Genomic DNA, 19,185 nt, shown 5'->3' on the forward strand with positions numbered 1-19,185 from the left:
TGTTGGAATAAAAGATCTAGGAGAAAATTCTGCAACACTTTGAATATATGGGGAAACAATGTGGTCACAAAATGAACTCCACTTTCTGGACAGATGTGCTGCCAAAAGGTAGAGTCACACATACTTGAAATGACAGTCTCCTAGTCAAAAGCAATGAATTCTTCCTGAATGATTCTTGATCACATGAAGGCCTCAACAGTACATTCAGAAAGGGATGACCACATAACAGGCTTCTTTGGAACTGGGTCATAAGGAATTTAATTGGAAGGGGAACAGTATTAAGCTGATTTTCCCAAGAAAAACAAGGTGGTTTAGGATTACCTGATTTGAAGGAATAATTTAGAGCTATACAGTCAAGGTTCATATACATAACTTAAACAAATAACAAATCAAAATAGAAACGGATTATGCTGAAATGGGAGGGGGTTCAAGAAATAAAGATAGTGTGGAGGATTTTGGATGCTGGCACTTAACGAGAACAAATCATACAGAATATTTGTTGTACAAAGGAGCAGAAAACAGTTTAAGAACTACTCCAACACAGGAATGGAGAAAAGAGATGTTACCAGTAAGGATGAATGTAAGTAGGGGCACAGAAAATAAGCAAAAGGGAGCTGGAATTTATTTGCTACAATTAGCCATGATCCAAGTACTGACAACAAACAACTAGAAAGGGAAAAATCAGAGTGGGATGTGGCCAACCAGAAATTCAAACTGTGGGTTGGAAACTGCATTCCCTACGAGGGATTGCTAGAGTGTATGCATAAAAAAAGGATAGGGGACATAACTCTCTCAACTGTCCAGAGTTTTGCAGAATTTCCAGTTTTTCCCTCATAGTTTTGGTCTGCTCCTCAAAAAAATTTTATTTTTCTGACAAATCACTGAGAAATGAAGTCACTAAATTACGAAAGATGTTGGAGTTTCAGACTTCATATCCTCCAAAAATGTATGTTAATGCAAAACATATTCTAACAGCTTTCTAACTTCATAAAAGCAGTATTTAAAATCTGTCCGTACTTTGGTGCCTATGTCCCCCCCCCATTATTTTAGGCTTTATCCAGATTTCTTGCACTAAGAGGTTGAGAGGTATGACAAGGGACGCATACCTCGCAACTTCTTGGAGCAAAACATCTGGACAAAGCCACAAATAATGGGGGGACAACGGCCCAAAAACAAGGACACTTTTTAAACACTGCTCTTACAAACTTAGAAAGTTGACAGACAAAGGCTTTGCAATACCATGAATTTTCTGAACGATAAAGTCTGAAATTCATATGTCTGCCATTATTTTCTGAATTTAGTCCTCCATAATTTGACAGTGATTTGCCAGAAAAAACACAATTTTATGAGAAATAGGCAAAAATAGTAGGCAAAAATATGGACATTCTGTGAAAATCTGGGCAGTTGACAGGTACAAGTGGAGTATTAAATGAAAGCCCAACTCCGGTGTTTATATACTGGAGACCAGAATAGAAGCTGCAGTAAAGACAGAGAGAGACAGAATTACTTAGGCATATAAAGTAATGTATGGTAACTATACAAATCAATCAAAAATTAAAAAAGACTGGGAAATGTGAACAGAAAGCAATACACAGAGAAATAATGGGAGGATATTCATAAGGCTCCCAAGCACGCAACAAAACGAAGAAGGTTTAGGATTTTTTTTGCACAGAAGTGTTTGCACAAGTATTTTTAAACCCCAAGCAGACTTGAGAGAATTGTCTCACAGGTAAACAATCGCTGGAGATGTGAAGAGAATAACAGGGGTACTTGGCAAGTACTTGGCAACATGTTTTAAAGGAATGTATCAAGGTGATACATTTTAGAAACTCCCTATAGTGTACTTTGTCAGAAAGGTTGCAGGACCAAATTTTAACTAGGGAAATGATTGTTTTCAGCTGGGATATAAAAAATTAATTGCTAAGACATAATAAAACCCTAAAGTTTAATGCTGCTGGCTGTCCAAAAAAAAGCAAAAGCAAAACCAACCGCAACAGAAGTTGAATGCTGTAAAAAGAAAAAAAGACTTAGAAATAAAGAGTATTTAGAAGTTGAGGAATAACCTACATAAAAAATAATAGAATATGTAGAAACAATATACAGAATAATGCTCAGGAGAAGTGATATTTCAGTGAAGACAAGACTTGAGCAAACTATGTAATGTTAAAATAAATTACTTGTCAAGACAAAACGCATTTATTTAATGTGTGCAAAGGGAAAAAAAATCATTGATCATTGTAATGTTATGTTTTCTCTTTTACAACTTAATGAGCACTCACGGCACTACTTAATGCACAACATTAATAAAGGCTTAAAAATATTTACTAAACATGTATACATGTACTTGAATTCCACATTTTACAGCCCTAATTAGGGCTGTAAAATGTGGAATTCAACTCTCATGCATCAAGAAAGAACGGAAGCATTTTAGAAAGCAGGGCAGTTATCATCAAAGTAAAGGATATAGTTATCACCCTTAGAAAGTTGTGTGTGTTGAGCAGTCCAAACAATCTGAAGGAACGAGTACTGACTATTCCTGCTGGCAAAGCTTGATATCAGACTTTTTTTTAAATAAGCTAACTATGGAGAACAGATTCCAGTTGCCCTGAAAAATCACCACTCTCTCCCTTTTTTTTTAGGGGGCCGCGGTATTACTACTCAAACGCAAAAGCCACCAAAATAGGTTGACCACATACATTCAACTTTTTTTTTCCATCTCTAAAGATGTAAAACACGAATGTATAAAATTTGCTGAAGACATACTGGAACAGTTACCAGGAACATAATTCACTGCTGAGGTTAAGTCCAGCATGTTATTCTTTCTCCCTCTAACCAATGTACATTTGTCCTAGCTGTATGTATTAATTCCTCTCTACTACCAAATACAAACCCTTTAAAAAGGTTAGCACTTCAAAATGCCAAAAGAACAAATGTTGGAATAAAAGAGAAAAGCTCTAAACACCATGCTTTCACTTCAACTATGTATGTCGAAGGAATGTTAGGAAAAACAAAAAGAAAACTTACTTTCTGAGTTTCCTCTTCGAGTTTTGGTACTTTATTTGGTTTGGGCTCTTCAGATCTTGAAGGTTTATTTACGTCACATGCTTTACGCTCTCCCTGTCTTGAGATTTTACGATTTTTGGATCTTTTGCGAACTTTTGGTCTTAAAGACAAACAAAATGATGGAGACTTCTGGTCTTCTAAATTAATGGACTCCTGTAATGAGGGTGATTTCAGTTCCAGCTGGTGGGACTCCCACTTACAAGACTCCTGTGAAGGGGTTGACTTGGATGCCATCATTATACAGGACTCCTGCAAAGTAGGTGAACTGGACTCTACCAGTCTAGATGACTCCTGTGACGGCAGATATTTAGAATCTACCACTCCAGTAGACTTCAAAGAAGGCAGAGGCTTTACCTGCAAAAGTCTAGAAGACTCCCGTGATGGCAAATATTTTGTTTCCAGCAGTCTTGAAGACTCTCTTAGTGCTGGTTTTGAATCTAACAGTTCAGTAGATAAAGAAAGAGTGGGAGACATTGATTTCACTAATTTAGAAGATTCATGTAATGCAGATGTTTTCAATTCCTCCAACCCAGAAAATTCGTGTAATGTGGCAGATTTCTGCTCCAATAATCTGGATGGTCCACGCACTCTATATGTTCTAATACTTCCTAAACGGGAAGATCCACGCACTTTATAAAAGTTTTCTTCTAACCCAAGCAACTCATCATTAGGACTGCAAGCCTTTACTTCCTCTAATTTAGAAGATTCACTAACTTGACACGTTTGTTCCTCTAATCTAGAAGCTTCAAGTACTTTATATATTTTCAACTCTGCTGACTTTGAAGACTCAAGTACTGAGGTAAATTTCTGTTCATCTAACTCATGTACTGAATGTGGGTTCTGTTCTTCTCTTGAACTCGCTTCCACTTTGGGTACTTTGTGCTCAACATATCTTTCAGAGTGATGCACTCTGTTTGCTTTACAGTCTTCTGACTTGTAAGAAATGTATACTTTGTGCCTTTTGTACTCCTCAGACCTACAAGAGTTATGTAGTTTGTGTGCTTTGCGTTCCTCAGACCTAGAAGAATAATGAGCTTTGCGAGATTTGTAATCTTCATACCTTTCATAATCATGTTTGCTTTTTTTTCTTTTCTCTTTTTTCACTTCACGTTTTTTTCTAGCATACTCAAGAGCCTGTACTTCATTTAAGAGATCTCCACACAAAGATGATTCAAAGAGTTCTCTGCCATTCTGAATAGTTTTGGTAATTTTCAGTTTTATTTCAGGGGAGCCAGTCTTCTTTGGAGTACCCAGCTGTGGGGCTGGAGGAGATGGCAGTGGTGGTGGCGGTGGTGGCGATGGCAGTGCTAGTGTTTTTTCTAGAATGTCGGGAGGCCTAACAATAGGCTTTTCAACTTGACAGTTAGGTAAGTTAATGTTTCGGATAGCTCCAAGGCCATTAGCTGACCCATTAGGACACAAACTATATGATGAATATTTGGTTTGTGGTTCATACGCATTAATTGCTGCAGAATACCCATTGGTGACTGGTGATAGTTCCTCATTTGTAGGTGAGGGATATTGAAAAGTCGGCTGCAAAGCAGTTTCATAAGGTGTTTGTCCACCATCCTCACCAGTGTCACTGCTTCCATCAAATATATCATCCTGGCGGCTGTTGGCAGAGTCAATCAGTTGGGGTGGCTGCTGAATTGTGTTTCCCATGATCCCTTGCATGAAAGAGAAAGAGAAATCCATTGTTCTGCTCCAACATCCTTAGCTTTCCCTTTTTCTCATGTGGCCTAAAACATAAAAACAAATGCATGTGACTTCACCAAAATATACATGATATGCTGAGATAGACAAATAGCATAAAAGCATTAAAAATCATTTTCTTTTAGGATATTCACCATAAAATAGTTAAATGAATGAGACAAGAAAGAAAACATTAAAGCTGTTAAATTTTCTAATCACAAAAGCACCAATTTTTATGCTCAGGTCACTCTGCCTTACTGAGAGTACTTCATCTACCAAACAAAGACTATATACATGCATTATGGGATGCAAGAGGAGAAAAACCTTGTGTTAACAGGCACAAACAAGCAACCATGTAAATAATCATTAGTTCTTGTATAGAAGGCAGGTTAGCTCACAATAACAGATAAATAATGAACTTAACTTATGAAGCAAACATAGAAATTATCATCATTTCTACGAGAAAGGTTGTCTTAAGACATGGTAGTGCAAAATTTGTAGTAACTCCCTCAACCCAACAAAAGTGCACGAGTGCCTTTGCGGTGCTCCCAAGTGGCATTTTGTGCCTTAACCAGTGTCATGGCAGAAAGTATTTTTTGCCATGGCTCTAACCCCTACTTTGGGTATGGTATCTGCAACCCATGTCATTGTGGAAGCCACCAAGCCTTATCCATGCAAATGCACACTCCCATGTACTGATGATGAAGGGTGCAATGTTCACAGCTTTCTGTCCTGAAGAGAGGTACAGTTGAGCAAGTAAACATACCATAACAGCAGCTGTTCAAACAGATCACTGCTGCAGTAGCCTATATGGATTAGATCCTGCCTAGGCTACAGTGGCCAGTCAGCTTTAAGACAACTGTCACATGCCCAGATAATTGACGGCTCAGATTTTATACATACGTATATATATATATATATATATATATATATATATATATATATATATATATATATATATATATACACACATATATATATAAATATACAAAATGTACCGTATTTCCCCTGGAAATAAGACTGGGTCCTATATTCTTTCTCCTGGCAAAATGCGCATTAGGGCTTATTATCAGGGGATGCCTTATTTACCCGCACCGTACAACAATCTACCTTTATTTAGTTATTCATGTACAAAAATTGACATTTATTAATGAACAAAAATTGACATGTATTCATGTACACAAATTTATATTTATTTCGTACTTTTCTATTATTGGACAACAGTTCTAATAACGGGTTGACAGTTATGTGAGAATTCTACATAAAAAGTGCAACAAACATTTCAACTCCAGAATATCTGCACCCTGGCTTTCAGTTATTCAAATACAGTCATGTCATCTTCTTCTGGAACAGTGTTATAAGTGTCCAACCCCCGAATTTCGGCCTGAATTTCTTGTGATTCCATTTCCTGTAGCATCAGTGGCCCCAGTCTGTCATGCCTAGCAATAGAGCTCTCCTTAAATGAGCACTGCTTGTCCAAGTAGCTTGCTCGTAGTGCATTGGCAACAGCTGTCAGTGATTTTATCCCATTAATTTTTCACGGAGGTCACGACCTCTTGCAGGCTAGGCTTCACAAAGTTTCCATGCTTATTTCTCTCCATTCTAATTTCAAAGTAGTCATAGAGTTCCTTGCGCAAATGGTCCTTGAATGGCTTGTTTATTGCAATATCAGGAGTCTGGAGATAGGCAGTCATTCCTGTGGGAATCACTATTTGATCTATTCTCCTCCATCCTAGGAATTTCTTCATTTCTTTAGCGTGGTGAGTGCTGGCTGAAACCCAGACTAGCTGACCTCTTTTGCCAACTCGCAAAACAAGTGGCAGCATTACATCGACCCACTTTCCTTATAACTGCTTGTGTGAACCAGGCTTTTTTGGTTTCAAGAATGTAAATGCCTGAAACATGTTCAATCTTATCTTTCTTGCCCTCACTAATGAACAGAGGTGAGGTTTTCTTTCCATCTAGATGAATTGCCAAAATACAGGTAACACGTGCACTTCTCGTAACCAGTGGAGGGAATGTAGAATGACGAGGCACCCCTCTGATTAATTGTTGTTTGAGATCCTTGGCCCACAAACACTGCAGTTTCATCCACAGCAATCATGTTGGAGAGTTGTTTTTCAGAAAAGTTGATGCCATCAACAAATGACTTGAACACAAGTGCACATTTAATAACTTCAGTATCTTCCAGCTTGAAGAGTGTTGTTGATCTTCTTAGAGACAGTTCATATCACTGAAGGAAGCCATCCAGCCAATGTTGTGATGCTTTGAATTCTTCAGAGGATATTTCTAACTGTGGTGCCATTGCAAGGGCAAATGCTTGAATATCAGCCCTGTGCACAACCAAAGCCTTTGCTCTCCTGTTAGCAATCCACTCACAGATGAAGTCTTCAAGCTCAGGAAATAATGGTTGCCGACCTGATCCACACTTACACTTCTTAGCGTTTCCCTCATCGGCCTGTTGACTGAGGTTAACGTACGCTGCTCGCCATTTTCGGACCATTCAGAGATCTAACTTCTCTTTATAGAAAGCAGTCAGGTTCTTTCCCCAGGAGTCCACCACGATTCCTTACTAGTACTCGACAGAATAGCTCTTTCTTTTTGCACTCATCTTGTCTGGGGGGGGGGGGGTTAATTGAAGACTTACGTGATCGGAGTGGTAACACAAAATGGCGCCAGTATGAAGAGAAGACACTATCACAGCTGCTTGTTACCATGAGCGTGCGCTTCCCACGCGTTGTCTGTACTTTGACTGATCAAAGTACACATGCGTGGGTTTATGGGCCAAGGATCTCAACTGTCAAGTGTGAGCGATGATTAGGGTTACAGTAAGAATCGTGGAGGGCTCCCAGTGAAAGAGTCTTACAACTTTCTGCAAAGAGAAGAATTTGGGTGTCCGAATGGTTCGAAAAAGGCAAACAGAGTATGATAACCTCAGTCAAAGGGTGTCAATATTACTATTTTATAATTCAACATGTCTGTTGTGTGTTGTTGACTATATTAACTGGGGCTTATTTTTGGGGTAGGGCTTATATCATGAACACCCTGGAAAAACCATGCTAGGCCTTACTCTTTGGTTAGGTCTTATTTAGAAAGAAATATGGTATATTATATATATATATATATATATATATATATATATATATATATATATATATATATACACACACACACACACACATACATACACACACATGCACACATACACACAAATCTCAAAATACTCGAATGTCGAATTTTAGTACCTCGAGACCAAATTGTCGAAAAGTACAGTTTTGTACCTACCATAAATGTAGATGTCCGATAGGTATGCATCTGCAGTCATCACATATGGCTTGTCCTGCCTCAGTCAGCCCTTCGGTCGGCCGGATTCCAAAGTCTGAGTCCGGCATCAGCTGAAGTCGCCCCTTCCCCGACGTCAGAGCGCCTGGGGTATAAAAGCATCAGCCGACGCCATCTTCCTCAGTTTTTCTTGCCCCAGATGCCAGGTGCCCTCTAAGGAAGGCTAAATTTGGAGAAATGCAATAAATTCCAAACATGCACAAAAATATATACATATATAAAAACAAATACACCATAATAGATAACCCCAGCTAGCTATGTGAGGGGAATGTACCCAAGGAATACCATAGAGGGGAAGGAGGGAGGGTAAACCTGACTGCAGATGCATACCTATCGGACATCTACATTTATGGTAGGTACAAAACTGTACTATGTCCTTCAAGGATGCATCTGCAGTCATCACATATGGGTAGAATACCATAGCCAATCTGGGGGTGGAGGATCTATGTAAAGGATGGTGTAGCTAAAATTAGAAGTTATGTACCTACCATAACGCTCCATGTTAGTTGTCTTCTTCTCGCCTTCTTTCTTGCTGGATGGGTTCGGAGCCGATCCTCGGCTCCGACTCGGCCACTCTAAAAGCTCGAGAGCTAGTTCCACCGGCTCGAGGCTCCCCTATATCCCACAATGCTAGGCGCTAACTCCTCAGATCTCGTTTGAAAGCTAAGGCCAGCAAGAAAATTCCATAAAGAACAAAGAAAAACTCCTCTAGGTCTGTCCTGGCTAGGGGGAAGGAGGGTGGGACGCAAGAAAGAAGGCGAGAAGAAGACAACTAACATGGAACGTTATGGTAGGTACATAACTTCTAAATGTTAAGTTGTCAATCTCGCCTTCATTCTTGCTGGATGGGACAGAGTCCCTAGCACCTTGTCCCGGGTGGCCTATCGGAACAGACTCTTGAGTACAGTGGAACCAAAGTTGACTCTGTCTCTAGAGGCCAAGTCCAACTTATAATGAGAAATGAAGGTATGGGGAGAAGCCCAAGTAGCTGCAGAACAAATCGAATCAATAGGCAGCCTATCTTGGAAAGCTATGGAAGTGGCTAAAGCTCTAGTTGAATGAGCCCTGGGTTTGGATGGCAACTGTTGATGTCTTATCTCATACACTAGGGTAATCAACGAAGTAAGCCATCTAGAGAGAGACACTTTAGAAAATGGAAGACCCATTCTTCCTTCCGCATAAGAAACAAACAGTTGGTCAGATTTCCTGAATTGTTTGGTCCTGTCTAAATAGTACCTAAGTTGGCGATGAACATCTAAACAGTGTAACTTTTGTTCTGACCTATTAGAATAATTTGGGAAGAAAACAGGAAGCTCAATGGTTTGATTCAAATTTGCCAGTGAAGCTACCTTGGGCAAAAAAGACGGGTTAGTACGTAAGGACACCCTATCCTTATGAAAAACAAGATAAGGGGGTCGACAACACAGAGCATGGAGTTCAGAGACTTCTAGCTGAAGTGATAGCTACTAAAAAGAGTGTTTTCCAAGAAAGTAACTTTATTGAACATGAAGCCGCAGGTTCAAAGGGGGAAAGAATTAAGGACGTCAGAACCAAGTTGAGATCCCATTGGGGAGGGGGATCTCTGATGGGTGGTTTGAGGAGAAAAACTCCCTTTAAAAAGGCTTTGAAAAGTTTGAGAGACATAATGGAGGACTCTGAGACTCCAACATGAAAGTTCGAAATTGCTGCCAACTGAACTCTAATGGTAGATGGAGACGAACCTGAATGGAAAATTCGGCTAGAAAGTCTAGAACTGATTGACTGGAAGCAGTGAAAGGATCTATATTCTTTGACTGCGCCCAATAGGAAAAACGTTTCCACTTGTTATGATAAATCTTCCGAGTGGAAGATTTATAAGAGGCTATCAAGATATCTCTAACTGAGTGAGATATCAGAGGAAGCCTGGCTAAAGTTGGAATTGGAGGAACCACGCTGTGAGGTTCAGAGAAGGAAGGGAGTGGTGCAACTGACCCGACTGATGGGTCAAGAGGTCTGGAACTGGGTCCAGATGCCAAGGTTGCTCCAACAGATAACGGTGGAGAAATGGGAACCAAACCTGTCGAGGCCAGTAAGGGGCAATGAGGATCATGGAAGCTTCCTGAGCGATGGCTTTCTATATCAGCTGAGATATCAGTGGGAAGGGAGGAAAAGCATACAGAAGTCCCCGGGGCCAAACGTGCACTTGAGCGTCTCTGCTGGGATGGCCTGGTTGGGGAAAGAGGGTGAAAAAATCATCGCACTTGCTGTTTTGGGGAGTAGCGAAAAGGTCGCAGCAAGGCCGGCCCCACTTTCGAAAAACTTTCTCCAACACTGAATTCATCAGAGACTACTCGTGAGGCATGAGAATAGCTCTGCTCAATCTGTCTGCAATCACATTGGACTTCCCGGGGATGTGCGTTGCTAACAGAAATCGCTGAGAAGAAATCGCCCATTGCCACAGTCTGAGAGCCTCTCGACATAGGGGGTAATATCTGGTTCCGCCTTGTTTGTTGATGTACCACACTACAGACATGTTGTCTGTCTGAATTGCTATAGTTCCCTTGGGAAGAGAGTCTTGTAAAGCTTGCAACGCTAGAAGCACTGCTCTCATCTCTAGGACGTTTATGTGCAAGTGACACTCGAATGGTTGCCACATGCCCTGGACTGTCCTGCCCTGGTAATGCCCCCCCCCCACCCGATCAGGGAGACTTCCGTTGTCACTGTAGCAACCGGAGGGGGAGGGACGAAAGGTCTTCCTAGGAGGAGCTGGGGAGATGTGATCCACCAAGAGAGGTGATTCTTGCACGACTGAGTTATCCGAATAGGATGGGACATTGGAAGCCTCTGGTAAGACCATTGTGTGAAAAGCATCCATTGTAAAATTCTCATATGGATGCGAGCTAATGGTAGAAGGGGGGTGGCCGCCGCCATAATTCCTAAGACTTTCAGGATCAGTCTGGCTTTCACTTTGTTGCTCTGCAAGACGAGAGAGACCTGCCTGTGTATGTCTGCTATTCTCTGTTCTGTGAGTCTGGCTGACATATTGACTGTGTCTAGATTTGCGCCTATGAAGGTAATAACACGACAAGGCGACAAGACAGACTTTTCGTAGTTTATTGAAATGCCTAGTGCCTGACGTGTGAAAGGTGTAGTCTCTGGCAAGAAGTAAAAGATGCTTGGTGGGGGCTGTAAGGAGCCAGTCGTCTAAATAAGGAAACACCTGGAATCCTTGTCGTCTCAGATGAGAGGCTACCACTGCCATGCATTTGGTAAACACTCGGGGGGGTTGTAGTGAGACCAAAGGGCAGGGCTCTGAATTGAAAATGACTGGTTCCCAGCCTGAAGCGGAGAAACCTCCTGGAGCGTCGACTCATTCTTATGTGATAGTACGCGTCCTGGAGATCTATAGAGCACATCCAGTTGTCCCGCACCAAAAGGGGTGGAATGGACTGCAGCGTGACCATCCGGAACTTTGTTTTCTTGACAAAGTTGTTCAAGTTGCTGAGATCGAGAATGGGTCTCCAGTCCCCTGTTTTCTTTGGAACCAAAAAGAATTTGGAGTAGATTCCGGATCCTGTTTGGTCTGCTGGAACTGGTTGAATGGCTCTTTTTGCGAGCAACTTTGAAATTTCTAAAGCTGCTTGTTCCCTTTGACTGGGTGGAACGTCTGGAAGGGATTTTTTGGATTGCTTCGGAATGAAAAGGAAAGGGATTCTGTAGCCTTCGGAAATGATAGACTGTACCCACTTGTCTTGAGTTAGGGATAGCCAGGCTTCTGGGTACAGTGACAGCCTTCCCCCGACTGCCTCCGAAGGTGGACAGTCGGGCAACACCTCAGGGATGCTGAAAGGGCTCGTCGAAAAAGGATTCTCGACTGCCCTGATTCTGCGGGGCCCCTCTGCCTCTAGGACGGCGTCTACCATTATTGTTCCCCCCTCTGCCTCTAGAGGGGAATCGACTCTGTGCGTCCGGCAAATCTCCTTGAGACTGTTTGCGGAACCACATCTTTCCCCCCTTCTGGCCTTTGGGGCAAGGTCTAGAAGGAGTAGAAAAACGGACTCCGACGGCAGAGAGAGTTTTGCCATCAGTCTCGCACCTAGTCAGGGTTTCCCTCACTTGAGGACCAAAGAGGGATGATCCATCAAAGGGGGAATTAGTGAAGGACGCCTTGAAAGGGTCCGCAAAGTTACATAGCCGCATCCAGGCGTGCCAACGCAAGGCTACACCTGTACCTGCCGCTCTACTTGCTCCATCTGCCGCATATGAAAGGAGGCGCATGGAGGAGTTAGTTATAGAATTAAGGGTTGCCAGCTGAGAGTTCATCCTATCCTGAAAACCCGCAGCTGTTGGGTCCTTCAACATTTCACTCGCTTCCTTGAGCAAATCCCTCTGAAGACGAGTGAAATGACACAGGTAATTCAGCGATCTCATAGTAAAGGTCGCTGATGAGAACATCCGCTTCCCGTACCTGTCCATTGACCTAGACTCTTTGTTAGGAGAATGAACAGGCACCGAAGGATCAGCTAACTCCTTCTTGGTGGCCACAGCCACCACCATAGCATCAACAGAGACGCCTTTGGTCAAAAATTCTTTGTCCTTGGGGGCCATTATGAATTTTGATGGTCTCCTGGGGGTGGGTTCCACTGAATCAGGAGCCGCCCAAGCCTTCTTTGCCACCACTTGCATAAGGGGGTCAAAGGGAGGGGACACCCAGGAGGTGGAAGGGCGAGAGCCAAACGCCTCAAGATGCACTGATTCATCCTCTGAAAGGTTGAGGGCTGGCCAATTCCCCCTCTGTTTTAAGATTTCAAGGATGTCTACAAAGGAGACATCTTCAGAGGGGGAATGAGGGGAACCTTCAGAATCCTCTAAATCAGTGTCAGAGGTGATAGACTCAGGGGGGTTAATGTGCTTCCTCTTGCACGGCCTCTTCCTAGGGGGCTCTCCTACAGGATCAGGAGAGGCCTCGGAAGAGGAGGAGATCCCCACTGGGGAAACTTGAGGAGCTGGCTCTCTACGGTCGGAGATGAGAGAGTGAGTAGAAATCACCGGAGGCACCATGGGGGGGAAGGGCAGAAGGAGCCGACTGTGGAGTTGAACCTGGTTCTAACACGCTCCTCATGACCTCGAAGGCACCCCTGTCAGGCAGAGCCGGAGGTCTCCGTTCCAAAAAACTGAAAACCTCCCCCGGCACAGACAGTGATGGCTCCGAGGCCGATGTCGGAGCCGAACTCACCAGCGCCGAAGCACCGAGAGGGAGAGCGGGGTCGGACAAGGGTCCGATGCCACTCGCCCCCTCAGAGCCGACGAGGGAAGTCTGGCGCCAAGATTCTTCCAAGGAAGACATCGGAGCAGACGACGGAACTGAAGACAAAGGTATCGGTTCCGACGCCACCACAGTCTCGGGTCCCGAGCCGCCCCGGCTCCGAACTCAAGAGAGTCAGAGGAGGAACATTTTGAGTGATGGGAATCGTTCTCGACTGTTGAGTCGGACTTTGAAGCATCTGGGCAAGTGCCTCGGACTTAAGAAGTCGACTCACTACTCTCTGAAGGTCATGGTCCGATAACCTGGAAGACCTAGAAGAGTGGGATCTATGGCTCCGTTCAGACAGCAAAGGAGATGCTGGAGCCGAATGAACGGAGCCGACAGATGGAGAACGGGACCGTTTTCTAGATGTCGGTTCCGACAACTTGATCGGAGCCGACTCAGATATGTCTTCCTTAGCTCCAGCCGGAGCCGAGGAGACCGTAGGGGCTTTTATTCGAAATTCATCGGCTCCGGCCAGAGCCGATGTTCGAATAGCCTTAGGACCTCCAGAGGACGGCTCAGAGGCTGGAGCCGAAGGTCTGGAAGGCTTCGAGGGTTTCCCTGATGATTGAGTCGAGGGACCCTCAGGCTTCAATAAACCCCTTAAAATTAGTTTACTTTTTCGCTCCTGCAGGACTCTAGGGCTGAAGCCATGGCAAACAGCACGAGTCCTGCAGGTGCAAAGGTCCCAGGCAGTACATACAAGAAGTGTGACCGTCTGTCAGACATCTTCTGACAGCACGAGTCACACTTCTTAAAGCCTGAGACCTTTGATTCCTTAGACATATCTAAGGGGAAAGTGTAACCACACAACACACACACACACACACACACACACACACACACACACACACACACACACACCGATTACACTTAAAATATAATTAAACTAACTTAAATTAAGTTAAAGATAATTATTAATAAAATCCCTACAAAACACAGTCACTCACTACTAGGAAGGGAGGGACTGGGCCTAAGGCCCGAGGGAAAATTTCTATAGATTTTTGGAAAAAGGGGGTGGAAATTAACAGGGAATGGATAGACTACTTTACAATAACTCTATACAAAAAAACTAACTTAAAATAAGGGGAAAAAGGCTAAGAAAACTAGTTTCTATACCAAAACTAACCTGATCCGGTAAGAACGCACCTCGATCATTGTAGCGGCAAACGAGATCTGGGGAGTTAGCGCCTAGCATTGCGGGATATAGGGGAGCCTCGAGCCAGTGGAACTAGCTCTCGAGCTTTTAGAGTGGCCGAGTCGGAGGCGAGGATCGGCTCCGAACCCATCCAGCAAGAATGAAGGCGAGATTGACAACTTAACATTGCCCTGCAGGACTGCCGTAGCAAAGCCTGCTCTGGATCTGGAATATAAAGGTAAGTTGCAATGCTTGGAAAATGTATGCACGGAGCTCCATGTAGCAGCTTCTAGAATGTCCTTGGTAGCCACCCCTCTTAAGAAGGCTGTGGAGGTGGCTGTGGCTCTGGTCGAATGAGGTCTAATGTTAGCTGGCACAGTTTTTTCATGAAAGGAGTAACAGAAACGAGTGCAATTCCCTATCCATTTTGAAACTGTCTGTTTTGAAATTGCTTTTCCTTGTGCACCAGCAGCATATGCTACAAACAACTGTTCAGTTTTTATGTAATTTTTTGTTCTGTCCAAGTAGTAGCGCAACTGTCTGTGTATGTCCAGGGTGTGCAGAAGCTTTTCCCCTTTGTTTTGTGGATTTGGAAAGAAGGTAGGCAGGTGAATAGCTTAGTTTAATGAGATCCTAGATACCACCTTTGGCATAAATGAAGGATTGGTTCTCAATGAGACTCTGTCTTGATGAAAAATAAGAAATGGCTGCACTGCCATGAGGGCCTGTAACTCAGATACTCTTCTTGCTGAGGTTATGGCCAGAAGGAAGGCAGTCTTCCAAGAGAGGAACTGTAGTTCTGCAGATGCTGCTGGTTCAAAGGGAGGCAGTGTCAGTTTTTCCAACACGAAGTTAAGGTCCCAAGTAGGCAGTGGTGGTTTCCTTGGAGGATTGATGTTTTTAATTCCTCTTAGAAACTGTCTTAGCAGAGGATGAGAGAGGACAGGTGGATCAGTATTGTACTCTGCTGAAATTGCTGAAGCATGAATTTTAATGGAAGAGTAAGACAGGCCACTGTGGAGCATTTCTGCCAAATAATCCAGGATATGTGCCATGTTCATAACTGTTGCATCTAGGCCCTTTGAGCTGCTCCAGGTGTGAAATCTTTTCCATTTTGCTGAGTATGCCTTTCTTGTGGAAGGCCTGCGAGCTTCCATGATGATATCCTTCACCCTCTTGGATAGCTTATCCTGGTGATGAGTCAAGGTATTTTCCAGGCAGCTAGTTGTAATGTTTTCAGGTTGGAATGCAGAGTTTTGTAATTGCGCTGTGTCAGGAGAAAGTACAGTTTTGTACCTACCATAAATGTAGATGTCCGAACTGGATAGCATCTGCAGTCATAACAACTGGGTTGTCCTGTTGTCAGGCAGCCCTTCAGTCGGCCGGATTCCAAAGTCCGGGTCCTGCTTCGGCTGATGTCGCACTTCACCCGACGTCATCTCTGTTGGTCTTCGGGTATAAAGGCATCAGCCGACGCCATTTTCCTCAGTGTTTCTTGCCCCAGATGCCAGTAGCCCTCTTGAAGGCTAAAATTTGGATAGATGCCAATGTTTCCAAAAAGATAGAGGTAAACACAAAAATAAGCATGTATGTACATATATACCAACAAATACACCATAAAGACTCCCCCACCAGCTAGCTATTAGGAGGGTAAACACCCTAGGAGTACCACAGAGGGAAGGAGGGAGGTAATCCTGACTGCAGATGCTATCCAGTTCAGACATCTACATTTATGGTAGGTACAAAACTGTACTATGTCCTTCATGGATGCATCTGCAGTCATAACAACTGGGTAGAATACCATAGCCAACTAGGGAGGAGGATAAAACTAGATTATGGTGTGTTTAGGATCCCTTGCAGTACAGCAGTGGCAAACCCTGCTCGGGATCTGGAATATAGAGGCAAATTATAATGCTTGGCAAATGTATGCACGGAGGTCCAAGTAGCCGCCTCAATAATGTCTTTGGTTGCCACTCCTCGTAAGAAGGCTGTGGTAGTGGCTGTTGCCCTTGTAGAATGAGGTCTTATGTTCTGTGGAATTGGTTTTCCATGGAAGGAGTAACAGAATCGTATGCAATTTCCTATCCATTTGGAGATTGTCTGTTTGGAAATAGCTTTTCCTTCCCTTCCTGTTGCATAGGCTACAAAAGTTGGTCAGTCTTTCAGCTACTTTTGTTCTGTCCAAGTAGTAGCGTAGCTGTCTATGTACATCCAAAGTATGCAGTATTCTTTCCCCTCTGTTTTGTGGGTTGGGAAAGAAGGTAGGTAGGTGGATTGCCTGGTTTAAAGACACTCTGGATACCACCTTAGGCATAAATGTAGGATTAGTCCTCATGGACACTCTATCTTGGTGGAAGATTAGGAAGGGTTGCACTGCCATTAAGGCCTGTAGTTCTGAAACCCTCCTTGCTGAAGTAATTGCCAGTAGGAAAGCAGTTTTCCATGACAGGTGTTGTAGGTCTGCTGTTGCTGCTGGTTCAAAGGGTGATAGTGTCAACTTTTCTAGCACAAAGTTTAAGTCCCAAGCTGGTAAAGGTGGTTTCCTTGGAGGTTTTACATTCTTGATTCCTCTGAGGAACTGCCTGAGCAAAGGGTGCGAAAAAACAGGTGGATCAAAGCTGTATTCTGCTGAAATAGCTGATGCATGTATCTTGATGGAGGAGTAGGACAGGCCTGAATGAAGAAGTTCGGCCAGATACTCCAGAATGTTAGGCATATCTACGTTTGACACATCTTTTCCTCTTTCAGTACTCCAACTGACAAACCTCTTCCATTTTCCAGCATAGTTTCTTCTTGTTGAAGGTCTGCGTGCTTCAAGAATAATGTCTAACTCTTTGGGAAAGTTCTGGATTAGCTGCTGCTATGTGATGTTCCATGCAGTCAGTTGCAACGTTTTAGGTTTGGATGCATGATGTTGTAGTTGTTCTGAGTTAACATCAAAGGCATCAGGGTATTGGCCACATATTGTTCGAGACATGCTCCTCAGCAGTGGGTACCAGTGTTGTCTTGGCCAGTTTGGAGCTATCAGGATTATCCTTGGACGTTCTTCCTTGATTTTTAGTAATACCTTGTGTATCAAGGGAAGAGGTGGGAATGCATATGCTGTTAGGCCTTTCCAGCTGAAGGAGAGCGAATCCACTTTCCATGCTAGTGGGTGGAATGTCCTTGTGCAGAATTTTTTGAGCTGGTGATTGAGAGGTGATGCGAATAGGTCTATCTGGGGCATTCCCCATTTCTTTGAGATGGTCTTGAAGATGTCCGGGTGCAGCTTCCATTCGTGGGCATCCGATGTGGTTCTGCTTAATATGTCTGCTAGAGTATTCTCTTTTCCTGGTACAAATATTGCCTGTAACTGGATGTTGTAGCTGAGTGCCAGAGTCCACAGCTCCAAAGTCATTCTGCATAGGGGGTATGAATGAGTGCCTCCCTGTTTGTTGATGTACCACATGACTGTGGTGTTGTCTGTCCTTATCATCAACTGGCCCTCTTTGAGAAATGGTCTGAACTTTTGGATTGCCAGTTTTACTGCCAGCATTTCTTTTAGGTTGATGTGCAGGTGAAGTTGATCCTGTGTCCACAATCCTTGCACGCATTTGTCCAGCATGTGTGCCCCCCATCCTAGGTCTGAAGCGTCTGTTGTGATGGTCTGGCTTGCTTGACATCTGCGAAAGGGTAGCCCTGGGTTTGACTGGCATGCCTGAGCCCACCATAGGAACTCCTGTTTTAAGCATGGAATTAGTGGGATTTCTGTTTCTAGGCTGTGTCTGTGTTGGGACCATAAATTCTTTAGGTACCACTGTAGTTTTCTCATATGTAGTCTGGCAAGTGGGACCAAGATTATGCATGATGCCATGAAGCCCAAGGCCTGCAGCACTTTTCTTGCTGTTAACTTGTTCAGTTTTGTTAGTGCCAAGAAGTAAAGAGGGAGTTCTTTTTGTTTTTCTGTAGTTAGGAATGCCATTTGTTTTACTGTGTCCAATTCAGCCCAAGAATGTCCTTGTTTGGGATGGTATCAGCCTTGACTTTTGTAAATTGACTGTGTATCCCAGTGCTTGTAGCAAGTAAATGACCCTTTGTAAATCTGTTGTCAGCTTGCTTTTGTTGTCCCCTTGTAGCAGGCAGTCGTCCAGGTATGGGTAAATTTGAATTCCTGTAGTCTGCAATGAGCGATTACTGATGCCAGGCATTTTGTGAATACTCTGGGCACAGTAGATAAGCCAAAGGGCAATGCTGAGAATTGATAGTGCTCTGATCCTGCAAGAAATCTGAGGTATCTTCTGCAGATTGGTCGAATGGGGACGTGCAGGTATGCCTCCTTGAGATCTAGAGTTACCAGCCAGCACTCCTTGCCCAGCATGGGAAGAAGTTGCTGTAGGGTCAGCATTTTGAATTTTGGGACAATGATGTAAGTATTTAAGGTGGACAGGTCCAGAATTGGTCTCCAACTTTTTCCTTTCTTGGAACTAGGAATAATCTGGAGTAGAACCCTTTCCTTGCTCTGCTGTTGGTACTCTTTCCACAGCTCTCATTTTTGCTAACTGCATTATCTGTTGTAGAGCCTCTGTTTTTTGATTTGGAGGTAGATTTGGCATTCCTCTTTTGACTGGTAAAGTGTGGAAGTGGAACCGGTAACCTTGATCTATGGTTTGTAAAATCCACTTGT

The 19,185-nt window shown here is 43.4% G+C and overlaps 1 protein-coding gene across 1 annotated transcript in view; it reads right to left on the reverse strand.

The window, feature by feature from the left end:
- NSD3 (nuclear receptor binding SET domain protein 3) overlaps positions 1-19,185 on the reverse strand; it is a 4,286,093-nt gene that overhangs the window by 3,869,108 nt on the left and 397,800 nt on the right. The window contains exon 3 of the mRNA XM_044084319.1: positions 3,025-4,802. Coding sequence (XP_043940254.1) covers positions 3,025-4,758 — 1,734 coding nt within the window. The 5' untranslated portion in view covers positions 4,759-4,802. The remainder of the gene's footprint in view (positions 1-3,024; positions 4,803-19,185) is intronic.

Source organism: Protopterus annectens, chromosome 9.part0 (assembly GCF_019279795.1).
Source record: "Protopterus annectens isolate FY-2018-M chromosome 9.part0, PAN1.0, whole genome shotgun sequence".
Taxonomy (NCBI): domain Eukaryota; kingdom Metazoa; phylum Chordata; order Ceratodontiformes; family Protopteridae; genus Protopterus; species Protopterus annectens.